The 17,307-nt window shown below is 36.7% G+C and overlaps 1 protein-coding gene across 5 annotated transcripts in view; it reads right to left on the bottom strand.

The window, feature by feature from the left end:
- Positions 1-17,307, bottom strand: part of PLS1 (plastin 1) — a 41,959-nt gene that overhangs the window by 21,482 nt on the left and 3,170 nt on the right. For 4 of the 5 annotated variants that reach the window (XM_050978028.1, XM_050978027.1, XM_050978031.1 and 1 more), the window contains exon 2: positions 1,082-1,189. In XM_050978028.1, the coding sequence (XP_050833985.1) occupies positions 1,082-1,151 (70 nt within the window). In that variant the 5' untranslated portion in view covers positions 1,152-1,189. Of the gene's footprint in view, positions 1-1,081; positions 1,190-5,372; positions 5,509-17,307 lie in introns of those variants that run through there. The other variant, XM_050978030.1, reaches the window with a different exon arrangement.

Consider the following 17,307-nt stretch of genomic DNA (forward strand, 5'->3'; position numbering starts at 1 on the left):
TTTAACAGCAACTCAGGAATTATCTTCCCTGGATGTATCTTACTCCCTGTAGAATTTCTATTCTTTGTTTGGTCTCAACAACACCCTGAGTCAATGGGTTCATTGTTCTATTACTTATTGTAGAGTTAGGTTTTCTTTATTTTAATCTTCCTGACTCTCTACTGGCCATCACGTGATACTGTAGTATTGGCAGAACCTGAATACTTCCCTCTTCACTTCTCCACACTACTCATGGTCCTCCAAATCTCTAACATACAGCTTCCCAATAGTTTCTTTACCAAGTAAAGACTCCTCATATTTAAGAGTTCTTGCCTAAAATGATCCTGTTCCCCCCATCATGACTGATTACAAACATGGTTGCTTGATTTCCTGAACTGCACAGTTACACATCACCCCTCAGTATGGCAGAAAATAAGAAATAAAGCAGATATGAACATTCACAACAGCAGTGCAATCTGGAAAAAAAAGGTTAGCTGCTATATAATTTCTTACACTTTCTGAGTGCTCTGATTAATCTGTAAACATCTTCTCAAGCATACAAAACTGTAGTTATTTATTAAAACTGGTGTAACAAAGCTGATCTTATTAACAAAAGATCAAAAAAAAAACCAAACTCCAAGTTTAGTTCTCTTAAAACATAAAATCTGATTGAATAAATGAAATTATTAGTTCACCAAAGCATGCAAATAAAGCAAAAATCAAGTGTCAGTAACCTAACATGAAAATATATAACACCTGAAGCTTAATCAAAAGTTCTTCCAAATTAAGGAGTTCAGAAACCTGAATTTTGAATCCCATTATGTAGCAATACATAAAAATAACACATAAAATGCTACCACCACCCTTCAAGAAAACATATCTGTTTTCAATGCTAAAGTTGAAAGAAATGAACACACGTAGTTCCAGTGTAAGTAAGGGGCTCTATGTAAACATTATTTTTACTTTTTTTATATTACTGGCAATACAGAGGGAAAATACAGTTCTATCAAAACCAAGTGATCCATAAAGATTTCTTCCACAAATCCTCAACAGTTTTGCCCTAAATAAGGGCACCCTTTTGACTCCCTTATTTAAAACATACCTATTTTGCCAAATGCTTCTCGTAGCTCTTCAAGCTCTTCACGAGAGATAGTAGTTATGTTGTTCTCCATCTTCAGACAGCAGAAGTGTTGTCCTCAATTGCTAATACCTAACAATAAACAATAAAGGTAAAAAAAATAATAACAATAAAGGTAAGATATAAGGCAGGCTGTAATTCCAGACACATATAAGTTACTGATCTATTCAACATGAGGTATCAGACCTGAATGACACGTCCAGGCCTGACACACTTAAAACGTTACAAACAACTCTTTAAAGTACATCAGCTACCTAACAATTCTTTTCACTGCAATGGTGAGTGAAAATTCACAATAGTAGCACCTGTTTACGTACATATGATGTTTTCATTTGCATAGAATAAGCACTGGTCAGCAACCTACCTCCACTGCTTGAGTGGTTTTCCAGCATTAAAATCTCCTCCCATTTCAACAAACAATTTTTGGAAACATTAGTTTCTGAGTGAGATGCAGTATCATTGCCAAGCAGTGCTTAGTGCTGGGATCTAGTCCTGCAAAGCACTGAGCACTCCAACATTTACACAACATAAACCTCAGTGGGACACTTCCAAGGACCTGCCCACAATCTGTCAGTGAACACTGGGGAGCCTTTCCACGACTCCAGGAGGTAGCACCACCTGAACTCTTACCACTCTTGTGACACTCTGCTGTCTCCTAACACTGTCAAAGAGCTGAATGAAGGCTTTTACTGAGCAAAGATTAGAGTCTCAGTGGGAGCCTTTCTCTACTGACCTCTTAGAAAAGCAGAACAAAACTGAAGGCACCTTCACAAGGGTTGATAAACTCCCACGAAAGATTTTGCCTCTTATCAAAGCTTTACTACAACAGGATGATTCAGATTTATTGGTAGTAAGTGCAGCTTTGTAAAGAAGCCACATGCAGTTGTCTCCACACCCAAGTTTATATTTTCATTTGTCATTTTCCACCGTGTGCACCACTGGCACACACAAAGCAAGCCCAGGGCAGCACAACCCTGCCTGCACTGAGCTCTGAGCAGCACCTGGCTGGAGACAGAGGGAGCACAGGCTGCTACAGGAGGGGTTGTGCCTGTCCTAAACGTCCAAGTTTCATCTTTGCTTTTACTATATAAGCCAAAAGTGGCAAAAATCCACCTCACATAAATATTTTCATTAAAGATGTTCTAAACTTGCCCAAGTTTTTCTTCTGCTTTAGTGATTTTGCTTTAGAGCAAGAAAAAATATATTCCCAGAATGGCCATGCTCACAATAAACATATTCTGGTCTGCTAAATGCAGCTGCTTCTTCCCCAAAAACCATGCATACCAGCAGAACAGGACTGTTACCCACTGGACAAGACTCTAGAAAAGAAAACCTGACTTCAACAATCAGTTTTAGCATGAATCATGCTGGATGCCCTTAGGAAAGGCTTCCCCACCTTTTGTGGAAATTTTTTCTTCCACAATGCTATATAAACAGAGTTCTTAAACAACAGTGGGTTGTTTTAAATAGCTTTTGTCTACTTTACTTGGGTTAGTATTTTCTGTGTCTTCACTAGGACTGCTCGTGTGGGTCACACAGGATATGGCCCTGAGTGTGGGTGGTAAGTTAAGTCTTTTTCCTTCATGTCACTAGATCTTATTTAAGTACTAAAATCCTTCTTACCCATTTTGCTAAGCTTACTAATAGCATGTACCAGTGTCCATAATCAAAAGAAAAAAAATTAAGATATATATTCAGACAGATATTTCTGGAAGTGCAAGTACCTTCTCTAGGAACCTGATGTGGCAATTAAAGAAATAATGAACTGTGGAAAAATTGATGAAAAAAATAAAACATTTAAATGCAAACTACTAAGGAAATTTAAACAGCTCCAAATTAAAAAAAAAAAAAAAAAAACCAAAAACCAAACAGATGACACTCCTCTGAAATACAGAAATGGCATGACAAATCCTAAGTGAAATATTTAGTTATGCAACTATAAAAGACAACAGGATTTTTGCTGGCACCATTAAAGTTAACTATTTACTATTATCATGACTCAGATCTTATAAATTCCTGCAAAGTTGCACAAAATTAGTTTCATTTCTGCCCTTTTATAATTATTAGTTCAGATTTTCCATCATATTCTGTTTCATAAAATAGCAATCTTTGATTTCCAAAGATGTTGATTATTTCAGTTACACAGTAGAAACATCTGTTCTCGAATGAAGCAGAAAAAGAAAGCTAATAACTGCTCTAAAGAGACAGCCTTAAATAGCCTATGATATCTGACAGGGTAAATTATCAATTAAATGGCAGAAGTGCTGCAATCATGGTTCAGGCATTCTGGAGAGACAGAGTTTGAACATTCAGAGACACCACCTTAACTAGTCAGACATTACAGACAATTCCAGTCCACTAACAGGGACCTTCTATCCAATAAATACCCTGCACACCCAGGCTCATCTCCACCCAAGATGACTCAGAGCACAGGCAATTCTGACAAGATTTAGCCTCCAGAGGTATCTGGGTCTTGGAACTATGACTACCTATTCAAAGGTATTTTCATTTCCAGAGAACATTTCTCTGTACTCTGAGGGTGCTCATATGACACTTAGATTTTCTGTAGTCTCCGCCTACAATAAACCATTTCCTGCTGCTCCAGGACAGGGTTGGTACAAACACTGTTTTAATGCTGATGAAGTACCCTTGATCCTTTTTTTAGGATCAAAAAAATATGCTTAGTATGAATTGACAATATTTATGTAGTCCTAGCCTGCTTTCTTATGCCTGAAAGGCTTTTTCAATCTAAAGATAATTCACTGGACTCTGCTGGAAATCATCCACATCCAACATAAGACAGATACAAACTACTGTTGGTACACCTGTGGTATTTCTTTGTGTGCAGAAGAGCATCTATGGCTAAGCAACCACAAAAGATGAAGTAGGTCAAAGTGAGCTCCTGCCACATTTCTGACCTGTTATCAAAGCTGTCAGAAAAAACAGAGCAGTTAATTGGCAATCAGGCCCAATAGTTGTCTCCATCCATGCAGGCAAGTGGCAATTTCTTCTCCAGTTCTTCATTTCAAATTCTATTTGCCTCATTTCCACACGCAGCTGCTACTGCAGTGACAATGGAGTTTAGAATGCTGACTCGAGAGCCTATTTTCTTTTGTTACTGTCCTTTTTGTCTGCATCAGGGACACACCTCCTCCATCCCTGCTGCAAATACTGCCTATTGCTGCATCATTCTTAAAGCTCTTGTCTCTAATTACAGCCAAGAGAGCATCATTTGCATATACAGGTTGTGCTTTTATATCAACAACCAGCTGGTTATTACTATGTACTATCTATAATTACAAAACATGAAAATTCTCCTCTTATTTGGCTTTGAATCTGCTACAGATTTTAATGGGGAAAAATCCCCCCAAAACACAGTTTAACCTGTAGTATTCCTGTGTTAGTGGATCCAGGACTCTAAGTCAATGTGATGAGAACAGGATAGCTTTCAAGCACTATTAGTGTCTTTTAGTATCTCACCAGAATAAACTAGGAGTTCTATCCAGTCTCAGTGAGAAAATGTTCCAAGGTATAAGACACACAAAAAAACCTTTAAAACAAGAATATGCACCACATATTCCCTTTAGACAGTAAGGAAAGAGGAAATGCTAATTAAAAATTACAGGAAATATCCGCATATAATAAAGATTTGAACAATGGAACTGACATACAGAATCTGAGTTTGATTTGAAAACACACACACACACACAGAGGTTTCTGATGTTTTTCAAGAAGCTAAATCTACCCAGGTTTGTTCTGTTTATTTTTTGGTTTCCCTACCCCAACTTATCTTAGACTGAAAGAACTTTTTATTTATGCCAAGATGATTCTTGTCCTTCAAATAAAAAGATGATTAGGGGCCAACTGAATCGATCCTTTAATAACATGAAAGCACAAATTGTTTTACCGGTTGCACCGGCGGCCTGTAGTAAAACAGCAGTGGTGATTAATATGAATTAAATTAAGAAAAGGTAAGTATTTATCTTATTGTGATAAGTCTCAATCTTTATGACAAAATGAAAAATCACTAGAGTTCAGTGGCTTTATAATTTTGTTGTTATTGTTGTTTGCCCTGGTATAGGACACAGAAAGATAACTTATCTTTCCTGTATCACTAGTAAGGCTGCAGGAGACATCATTAGGAAAGAACTGCACTGTATGGTATGCAAAGTGAAAGAAGCCTTCATTGTGGAGCACAGTCAGAGAATCACAGAATGCCAGGTTGGGAGGCACAGCAAGAATCTGCCAGTCCTACCTTTCTTGGCAAAGCATTTTCTAGACAAGATGGTCCAGCAGCCTGCCCAGCCAAATCTTACAAATGTCCAATGTTGGGGAATGCAGCACTACCCTGGGGAGATTATTCCAATGGATGACTGTTCCCCTTCGTAAAAAATTGTCTTGTGACCAATTGGAGTGTCCCCAGGAACAACTAGGAGACATTACCCCTCCTCTTTTCCAGGTGACTTCTTTTAAAAGGGAATAATCACCCTTTAAATACTGGAAAATGGTGATAAGGTCTCCTCTAAACCTTCTTTTCTCAAGGCTGAACAAACCCAGTTCTCTCAGTCTGTCCTCCTATGGCAGCTTCCAGTCCTCTGATCATCTTTGTTGCCCTTCTCTGGACCACCTCCAGCCTGTCCACGTCTTTCTTTGTGGGAGAAATCAAAACTGGACACAGTATCCCAGGTATGGCCAGATCTCAAAGAACTAATCTAACACACCTATAAACTGACAGGCACTAGGCTTTATAAAGAAAAAAGATTAAAAAATAGATCCACTTCAAATGCAACAAAGAGAGCACCAAAAGGTCAATTAGCTATATACATACATATAATTAGCTATACACATACATATATCTGTGTATGTACATATGTATATATAAACAAAGGTTTTGCAAGCACATGGCTAATTTTTGAAAGAAGAGATGGGGTACAATTATGGTATCAATTACAGTTATTGGCAGAGAGTATGAAGAGCAAAGTTCTTCCAATATGATACAGTCAGTCTGAAGCTTCACAACCTGGAACACTCAGAAATTATATTTCTCAGCCAGGGCTTATAAACATGACTGCATATATTTATGATGATCAAAAGTATTTAATTACTAGAAGTTAGAGGATAACATTGAAGAAATACATAAACCAATATTCAACATATAAACCAATAATCCATGGAATTTTCCTCAGTCTTTTAGGAATGATATTACACAGTGAACAAGGTACAATTTAAGAGGGAAAAATAGTATTTTTACCTTCACTGACTTTTGCTAAAGTAAGGCTATCAAACCAGACAATGATAAATTTTTTGTCCACAAAAACATATCTCATGAAAGGAGATCTAGATGTTTATTCACTGAAATTAATTACTCACTCCACGGGAATTTATTCAACATAGTACAGTACTATGGTCAGTAACAGAATCAACATTTCCTCTATGCCTATAAGATAAACTTGGATGAATAAGAAGAAAACAAGCTGAGATATTTCATTATTAGACTGGTCATGGGCCTGCTCTGAGTTCACTTACTGTGGAGTAAGTACAGAACAATTTCATGAGGCTCAGGTCAGAATTAAGAGCAACTCTCTTATAAGGCAGATAAAAGCTCACTTCAGTAAGATACCTTTTCATCCAAACAAAATGCCTCCAGGCTCATTTGGCTGCTGGGTGTACAGACTAGCCATGCAAATTTATCAACAGTATCAGTTTCACGCAGTTTCCTTTGCATGCATCATTCAAGAGGATCTCAAACTGCCCGTGCTTTGTGTTGTTGCATTCAGCACTCCAAATAAAATATACCAAGAGAAACCTTACCTATGCCTATACCACTCATGGGCAAGTAATTTTGAAAAAGGGCTGCTGCATGCTGAGTTCATGGAAGAACCTTTCATGTAATGTTCTGCAAACTTAACCTCTTTACAGTCTAGCTACACCAACATTTTGGGCTGAACTTGCCCAAATGGATTATTTCAGATCACATGTGACCCATTCTGCTTTCAGAACACAAGATCAGACTGTCTACAAAAACAATGTACCCCTTAATCTGAAGCAAAATCATTCTACTTTTGAGATAAGATTTATGTTTTCCATTATGAAAATGTCAAGATTCAGTATCTTTATATTTTATGTAATTTAAATATATTCCCTTTCCAATAAATTCTGGAGTACAGAATCAAAGTATACAATACAAAATAATAAACCTGTGCCATAATACAACAGCAAATTAAGGGACAAAACCAAAGTTTCCCTACAGAATTTTTAACATGGTTAGATTCAAAACACTCTGACCCAAAGTAGAAGTTGGATACAGTGAATCTGCTGAAGTGGCACTTGCTCTCACTTTTATTATGGACAGACTTGAGCTTGGTCAAAGTTCAATAACAGCATGTAGATGGTATCCAAATTTTGTCAGGAGATGTACTGACATAAGTAAAATGGAAGTGTAGGAAGAACCTGAATACACTCTAGCCATAAATCTTAATTACCTTTTATGCTATCTCAGCATCTTTCATGGTTTTCATTCACAACAACGCAAATATTTAGTCAAGAAAAAGAACACAAAAGGGATAAGAACTTAATTTTAACATAAACATACCAACTATCCAATAAAATAACTGTTTCCACTAAAAACTGTTTTCAGAATTCATTGTGAATAAAAGCAGCTTATGAAATAGAATAAACAGGAATTGAATTACTACACTCTATAGTAGAAAAGGATGGTCCTGTTAGGTCTGTTTCAAGAAGTTGGAGCCTTTGACTTGGTAGGCAAACAGCTTGGAAACACAAGTTTAAATGCCTGGATGACATCAGAAGCTCAGAAGGTTTGCCACCAACCTAAAGCAGTTCAGCTCTGGAACATCCTATCAAGCCTCAGAGCTGGCCTAAAGGAGATTAGTTACTTGGCATTCAGGTAGAGGACACCTTCCTCAATTGCACTCCAACAGCTTCAACTGTATGGATTTTCAGAATCTCTAATAATCATGCCACAAGTAAAGTAATGAAAAACTTTGCAATTGCATTGCACTTATTTATTTCCAATCTCCTTCCAAGAGAGACAGAAGCAGTTCTTGCTTGGTGCTGCCATGGAAACACAAGTGTTAGTGTAAACACTCAATGTCTCAGTTTCATAGTTCATAATACCGAATGTCATAGACATAATAATATTTTGATTTTCCAATAAGGAAGTATTTCATCTAGCAACAATATCTACATGCTGTTAGTGACACACAATTGCAACACAAAGACAGGAATCAATGGGCAAAACCAGTGTGAGAAGAGGGACTAAGGAATTCCCTTATTTATTTATAATTCTCCCAAGGGAGACACAAGATCACACAGGAGACCTTCCATTTGTTGAGTAAATCCTATAACAAGTGTCTCCTGAAGCCTACTGGAAAATGTACATTTGTAGAAACCACTAGGATTGTAGTACATGTGACATTTGTGGGTGTGGTTCTAACCTTCCTAATGTAAATCATTTTAGTGTTGCTTTGCTTCTACCTTCTTGTCCAGAGTCTAGAATATTTTTACCTTTTACTGACACAGTTAAAACTAGTCCTTACAAAGGAAATTCACAAGTCCTGGTATAAAATTTGCTGCCCATTTCTGCTGTGTGGCTTACACTTGAGAGATCCATTTTCATCTCTGTGTTTCTGATATATGACTATACATAGTTACCATCGGGCCCACTTCTATTTGCCATTCAAGTCACCGGTATTTTCAATTAAAACTTCATTTTTGTTAGTCATTAACAGGTTTTTCTTAGACAGCTCTAGAACATCACTTAAACTGCCCACTATAACCCAGAAAAATAACGCTAACAGAAGTGAAGCAACCGCACCACCTCATCTTTTTATCCAAGAATCTGAAGTTGAAGTTTTGAATTAAACATTTAAAGGCACTGCTCTGAAAGCAAAACTCCTGCTTTTCCATTTCACACATGGCAATTTATTTAAGCAATCCCTGATTGCAGAACAACATTCAAATTAATAACCAAGGAAGTTAACAGTTAGAATTAAGGTGAATTGGTAGAAGAAACTTCTTTACATGTATAAACATCAAAATGTTTACACTGGACCAGGAAGCATTTCACTGAACCTTGAACAGAAAATTCAATCAATATAATGTATTATTTCATTTATCTGACAAATTATTATCTCTTCTCGCCATCAATATAATTTATTTTCTCCAATTTGATACTCTCCAAATATCAGTTTATTAAACTGAAACCTATGTCCCACGCTGACTCATCATTTGGCTTCCCTGGACACAAATGTGCTAGACCCCCCATCCTGGGGAACTTGTTCAAGCTCCCATCAAGCACCTTTCCTGCTCCTCCTGATCCAAAGGCTTCCCTTGCCTCACCAACCTTGTCCCCATATGAGTATCTTTGCTTGTGCATCACTTCTGGATACATCCACAGTGACCAGGAAAATGCCCTGTCTCTGGAGGGCCACAGTTGGCAAGGATCAGGCTTTCCAATTAACACTGGAAGCTTCTACGTCAGATGCTGAGACCAAAAGCAAGGAACAAATACAGGCTGAACCAAAACTACAGCAGCCAAACACAGGAATTGTGGCAAAATAAATTCCTACAAAGGTGAAAGCATCATAGCAGCTTCAGCATGCAAATCCACGTTAGAAGGAAAGAGCACCAAATACACAGAGAAAATTTGATGAGTTTACTCATAAAACCCCTTTGATTACCCATAACTGCTCTGAAGAACATAATTATTTTTTAAATCCAAACCTGGTGTCTCTGTGACATTCCATCAGAGCAAACCACACTAAAATATAAATGGAAAGGCTACACTACTAAATGCAACTTCATTCAGGAACTCCATCCTCAAGTCACTCTTTTGTGCCTAGGCTGTCATTACATATCAAGTTAACAACAGCAAAAGAGAGAGTTAAAAGACACACCAGCAAATGATACTTAATCTCTTTCTTTCTCTGTCTAGGTTTAGGAACATGCAGCTTTTGTTAGCATGCAACTACCATGACAAATATAAGCTGCATTATTTTTAAAGGACATTTCAGTTGGAAAACATCCTGGAATTCTTATTGAAATACCTGTGTCAATAAAAACCTCATTCTCAGAGCACATATGTTGACAGAACTCTCATTTGACAGTAGGACTTTTTGGGTATCCCAGTCATCTCAAATAAGATTCATAGGTTGAAATTTATGTTTAATTATTCTTTTACTTCCTTAATAAACTATAGCACTGCTAGTTAATTACTAAACAGAAAAGCTAATGAGAAGCAACAGTCTGGATTACAAAAATAACTTTTCCAAAAAAATCCTACATATTAGACCCTAAGCAAATAAAAACCACATGAAATATGGAATAACACCTGTCTTCCATTTTCAAATACTTCCTATTATAATCAGATTAACTTTTTAAGCCCTGCTTTGCAGTAACTGGAAGGACTTGAAATTTGTTTTAGAATTAAACAGATTCTTGTGTATTTTCTCAACTCCACAAACTGTGCCAAACTACAACTAAGTTATAAGCTTCACAGTTTTTGAGACTTTGCTGGATTTTTCATTCTGTCTACTCCCATCAAAGTGTACTCACCTTCGACTGTTTAATCTGTTACAATGTCACTGATCTTTTGCAAGGCTGTCAGTATTTGTCCCAAGCCTCTGTTTCTTCCAGGTTCGGTGCCACTTGAGAGGCAAGACATACTGTATTCCCTATTTTTTTGCTGCGGAATAGACTTTAGCCTTCTATGGCATTCAGAACTTCAGAAAAAGATCTTTTTCTTAAGCCAGCTAGAACATTATGAACCATTTTTCTTTTCTCTGAGCATGAAGATAACATTTAGTTACCAGGTAACTGAAAGAGCTATGAGCAAAGCTGTCCGTGAACAAACAGCCGAAGAGGCAGAAGAGGAGGGAGGTGTTAAACAGCACAACTGAAACACTCCACAAAACTGCCTTTATCCTGACCTGTGCCTGTTCCTTGGTAGCTGAAGTAGGAAACCTCAGCTTGCTACAAATAGTAAAACTCCAACAGAGAGACACAGGCTAACTCTGACTAATGAACTTAGTTTTAAGGTCACCCCAGAAGTTAATCACATGAATATCATTAAGAGTAACAATAGAAATGCATTCATTCTGCCCTTAGCAGTTGAATTTACAGCCACATATTCTCCATACTCTGTCTAATTGCAGGTAGTACTGAATAGATGTGTGGTGCCAGAATATTTTCCAGTTTTCATTAATTGTCAGATGGCACTATGGCCTTCTGACACCCACTAATGCCTCCTTCAGCTCCACATGGTTCAAAAGATTATTAGATTAGACTGATCAGCCACTATACTACAAGCAAGCCAGGATTTTCTGTCATGGAAAATTCATAGGTTATTTTTGGTTTTCTTTTTTCATTGGTCCAGCTAGAGAGGAAAGGAGGGTCCTCCACAATACATGGCCAAAGCAACTGGCAGCATTTCAAAGCCAGTCTCTGCAGAGCCACAGATGCCCCAGTGCCACCTGTTTGCCAGCTCATAGCTTTAAGGAGCTATGTTTGCCCAAGTGCTGAGGATAAAAGGAGCACATTAGTAAATCTGAGTAACTAAAGCTAAATAGAGTATTGTTCATACCTTCTAAACTAGAAGACTATCTGGGGCACACAGGAAGCTCATTTGCTGGTGCTGTAGTTCTTAATAATTAGGCCAGAATAAAACATCTACAGTTGTTGTTGCCAACTGTCATTTTCAATCATGTTTTGTAGATGAAAAAAAAAATTCCTGAGCACAATTTTGTAACTAAATTATTCAAAATCTCAGTCTTAGGATTCCTATGATTAGGAGATAACTTTATATTCTTTAATGAAAACTACTTCTGATATTTTGGTGAAAACTTTGCCATCTTTTTTGCAAACATCAGAAAAAAAAAGATAAACCTATCAAAATCTTGGGTTACAACAATTTATCTCTTTTGATAGCTCGAGCTCACAACAGGAGCAGACATCCTTAAGCACATAAACCATACATTGCAATTATGCAACAAAGTCATGAGTTTAAAAACAAAGTTTAAACAAAAAAAATATACAGGCATTTCTACTAAAACAATGAAAATCTAACATTTTATTCATCTGCTGGAAAATAATGCCCAAAAGTGTTCATGATTTTTGTTTAAAAATAGAGTTTTTGTTTCCTTTTTATAAGTATCTTGAAAAAATTCATCTTACAAAACAATGCTAGGTTAATAAAAACCTTTACAAAACAAAAAGTGACAGTTTAAAAAATTATTTGTTGATTTAAAATTAATTACCTAAATTCCTATAAGGTGAGATAGATGCAATTATACAATTATCCAGTATGTACTTGCTATAGGGAACAATACCTACAACACAGAAAATACTGCAAGCTGGATCACCTTTGTAATGAGCCTCTTTGCTGAAACACTGAGTATTCCTAAATATAATGCATTCACATTTGTTTTGTGTTAGCCATTTTAAGATGTCCCACGATTAAGTGACAATTGTTTACTCTCACAGCCTGCAGTGAGATTCCAAAGCTGCCAGATTACAGTCCAAAGCCTTTCCAAACTGACACTTCCAAAGGAAAATGTTAATATTTCTTACACCACTCTGAAGTAGTAACACTTGCTCAGACTTTGAGAGCAGATTTTCACATATTTGGCAAATGAAATGCATAGCCAAAAAGTGACTCTTTGATGATGAGATGATCAACAGATAAATCAGTTTGTTGATAAATCAGCACTTTCACAAGGACAAAACATCTTTGGAGGAGATCATATAAAATAAGCATTATTTCACATAATACTTAAACTGATATGCTTTGGATTTTAAGTTAGCTACAAGTCTACACCAAAGGAATCCTCTTACTCCTTCCGACCTTCACAAAAACTCAGTAACTCTGTCACACTGTTTATTGTCACCTTACATTATGGCAATTAATGAAAAATAACTCATATTTCTAAGTCTCCAAAATTAATGCTCTTGAACATTAAACACTACCCTAGATTTAAATCCCTCTTTTTAAGTTTCTAAACATGACACAGATACTTATTGTGCTGTTACTGTAACTCAGCAACTCAGTACCATGCTTGCCTTCCCAAGCTTTCCCACTATTGCTGGTCTGTCTCCTGCTGGGTGAGGAGTCCAATGGGAAACAGCACAACTGAAGTGACATCTTAATGAAGCACTTCTTAGGTAGCACACAGACTCCAGTCAATCACTCATCCAGCATATGCTTATTTCCTTGGGGAGGGCTGATATCGAATAATCCCATTGAGTTTAAATGCCTCCACCTTAATTTACTTAGGAAAAAGCAGAAAGGCAGCTTAAAGAACAAACTATATGGCAGAAGGGTCTCTTCCACAGATTTACCACACAAAAAAAAAAAAAAAATCAAGAGGGAAAGCACGAAGAAATTTTGGAATGCAACCAAAATGTGTGCTTCTATTATTACAGATAATTTCTACTTTCCCTAAGTCAGTCAGTCTATCAGACAGAAGTTCACTAAAAAGCCCAGTGTGGCTGACCCAGCAGTTGTCTTTCACACAGCACAAGGGCTGCCATGTCAGGGTGCAAGCACCTTATGAAAACAAACACAACAGGAGTGCCAGGAGTAAGGATTTGCTCTGGCATGACAAAAAACAAGTCTTGTGCTGCTGCCAAGCTTCTCTTGGGAGCAGCTTTGGTAGGAGGTGACCAAACCACCTTGCCCATGGTAAAGACGCCAATCTTAGGTGTGAGTTTCAAGCAAAATGGTCAAAGATTCTGGAAATTTTAAGGAGTGCACACATTAGTTTTAATTACTTTTTTAATCTCTGGTAATAGCAGAATAATGAAATCCCTTTTGAGAAATCAAAGATATAGAAGTGTCAATGAGTAAGATGAACAAGATATCAGCTTTTAGAAGAATTTTTCCAATAGGTCTTGCACTAGTGAAGTAGTTACCTCCATATGCAATGCCAAGCAAGTGACAACTAACTCTTCTAAAAAAAAGGGAATTATTGACATGATTTAAATGATAACTAATTCTCATTTTTAAAAGAAGAAATTATTGATAAAATCTAAATTTATTTGCTCCTAATACTTTGTAATTTGAGATGTGAAAAATGTTCTGCCTTGTGCAATTAAAAATGCAGCCACAATTAAGTGGCTGATAAGGTGATGCTAAGTAAAATGAACTTTATCCTTATATTCAGTTACTTCACATTGAATACATCATATTGCCTGGAAAGGGAGGAGGAAATCCTCACTAGCTTCAATTAAATATATCTTGATTCTATAAATCAAGCTTGGAAGGACTAGAGTAAAATAATTAGCTCAATGGAAAATGATAACTTCTTACTACTTTACATTGCCTTTCCTTTAGGCTATGAAAGAAAGAATTTCATTTCCCTTTGTTAAAGGTGATAAATTAGTGCAAAGAGAAGCAGTAGGACATGTGCAAACACAGTGGGAGGAGATGTGGAGTTAGAAGAAGAGCTTGATAAATCAGCAAGACAAAAACATTCCAAACTATAAAAATTCTGGAAAAGAAAAGCTATCAGAGAACACCTGGTTTGAAAGAAACAAGTGGGTCCTGAATCTTCAACAGAAACAAACTCTTGAAATCACATTCAAATAAATATCATCTTGCTGAGGAGATATGACTTAGTATTTCAGCTTTTCTACATGTCAGTGTTTTTAATCAGTCTATTCAAGCACTGATTATTAACAAGATGAAAGGATGAATACACTAATTGAACAAAAGTGGGAAATACTGGAGCCAGCTCTTTTTTTTCCCCTCTAGTGACTATTATTATTAAGGAAACATCTGCCAAGAGAGTCCTGAAAGTGGGTTGATAATCCTTTTCCCACCAAAAGCATGCATGGAGAAGCACACATTTTGCTTTATGCATAATTTATTACTGAGGCTTAGCAATACCAGTCCCTCTGATGAGCTATTGTGATGCAGTACCTTTATTCTCCTTGGACACCCGTATGTAAGAGCAGTAACCAAGTACACACCTCCACATAAAAACCTAGGAGTTCATCAGGTTACATTTAGAAGTAGCAAAACAATCATGAAAATAATAAAGCCACTGATAACACTTAGCATTCCCTGCATTTGGTGAGATGAATCAAAGCTGAAATAATGTAATTAGTAATTTTATCATAAATACTGTACCCCAGAGAATAGAGAAACCATCCTTACTGTTTCAGCTTCAAGCCCTCTTGAAAGATTTAGCAACAGCAATGATTAAAAACCTTAATAAAGAAACCAGTAATGCAGAATGGGTTCTGTCAGTAACTTGGAATTCCTGATCCATATTGATCTGACCAATGTCAGTTGCTCTTTTCATTGTTAATGCTGCTTTACAAATCACACCACTATCACCAGTTGACTGTTTGCTCCTTGAATGTCAGGCTGAAAATGAGCTAATAAGACCATACCTTCCACCAAGGTCTCCAACCCTAGGCTGTAGGTTGAACAGCAAGTGCAGTTGCTCAACTCAGTATCTTTTGCCAGAACTACATTTACAATTTATTGCTTCCTTATTCTCTGCCACAGCACAGTGGAGCCTTGTCCAGGGATAATTATTTGTTGGGATCAGATTCTGTTACTTGCTGGTAGCCCTGTCCTACATTTATTTAATCTGTTTATGTAGACCTGGTGACTTTTGGAGCTTTTATGAAAACAGTTATTATGGATGTGAAGTATTTCAGACATGATGGTGAATGCTATGAAAGTATTTCATTTAATTAATTACTGCAATAAGAAGGGTGGAACATCACACTGATACTTCACATGAAGTCTTAGATGTGAGAGTATGCCTAAACTTCTCACTTTAGGTATTTCCATCCAGCAGGCTGTTAAGTTGTTGCCTATTCTACTGACAAAACCCTCACAGAGAAGCAAAAGCTCTAAGTACTGGAAAAATACTCATCAAGGAACAAAGAAGTGATAAATAGTGCTCCACTGCATATAGATTTATTTGCTTTCCAAAAAAAGATGGAAAAAGGACAAAGAACATGAATTCCCCTTCTCCTTCCTCCATTGCACTGATGTCTATAGTAAGCAATAACATGGGGAGAGTGAACATTTAGCAGAAATTTTATCAATATTCCCATACATAAACTCTATTCCAGTTTTTACCAGTACAGAACACAGAATCAGATAGAAAATTATAGCTTCTAATAAGTCTCTCAGAAAACAACAGTTTCCTCCTATGAAAACTGGAGCAATGATAGCTGATACAGTTTTTCAGATTTTCATTGAAGAAATATTAGAATAAAACAATCTATATAATTTCCACAGTTAGAATTTTCAAATGGAGTTTAAATGACATTTTAAATGCACACTGCACAGTTTTCTCCTAGCATGACTAGTACAGAGTTTTAGACTTCACTAAGGGATGTTTAAGCATCACTGTGGCTACAAGTTTTTTTAAAAGAGTAAATTCCAGATTCTGTAATTTTTTCTTTAGGAAAATAGACTCCAGGAATTTTAACCCTCACTCAAAAAGTCTTGATGATTTACACTGATACTGGTAGTAAACACATCTCTGAGTTTCCTCCACAGCTACTAGCCTCAAGAATAGTACTCTTCTAGAAATACTGGGAAGTAAGAAACAAGTAAGAAAAAAAATATATGGGCAACTATTTTTAAAAGTAGCAGTTGCAGATAAACAAATAATAAGTAGCAGTTGCTACTATACAAATAATAAAACTAGGTTCCAAAGGAATATATAATCTAATATGCCATTTCTCCAAATTACTAAATACTGTATTTTTCATTATCAGTAGGATATTAGTAGGCTTGTTCATAGAAAAAACATGAATAAGGGCATGCAGGAGTAGGACCTGTCAGGATTATATTTAGAAGTCAAACGGATTTCGTGTTATATGTTTTCTTTCTCCGCTTTTTTCCCCTCTTGTACCTGTTAGTTTTTGCTTAGCTGGATGTACATAATCTGTTTTTAGGTTTCTGGCTTACCTGTTGTCCTTACAACCATTTACTGTTTCCATTTTTTACTCTTTTGTTTGTTCAGACCAATATTCAGGGTGACACATAATTCTAATCTGTGCCACTTCATTCCAGCCCAGTTGACTAAGCAACAGAGGCAGAGATAAAAGGCTCGAGGGCTGAAATCCACATTCTTGCAGTGCAGAGGAGCAGTGCCCTGTGTCCAAAGGTCAGGCACCTGCATGACTGCACAGGGGAATGT

The sequence above is a fragment of the Serinus canaria genome, chromosome 9 (genome assembly GCF_022539315.1).
Source record: "Serinus canaria isolate serCan28SL12 chromosome 9, serCan2020, whole genome shotgun sequence".
Taxonomy (NCBI): Eukaryota; Metazoa; Chordata; class Aves; order Passeriformes; family Fringillidae; genus Serinus; species Serinus canaria.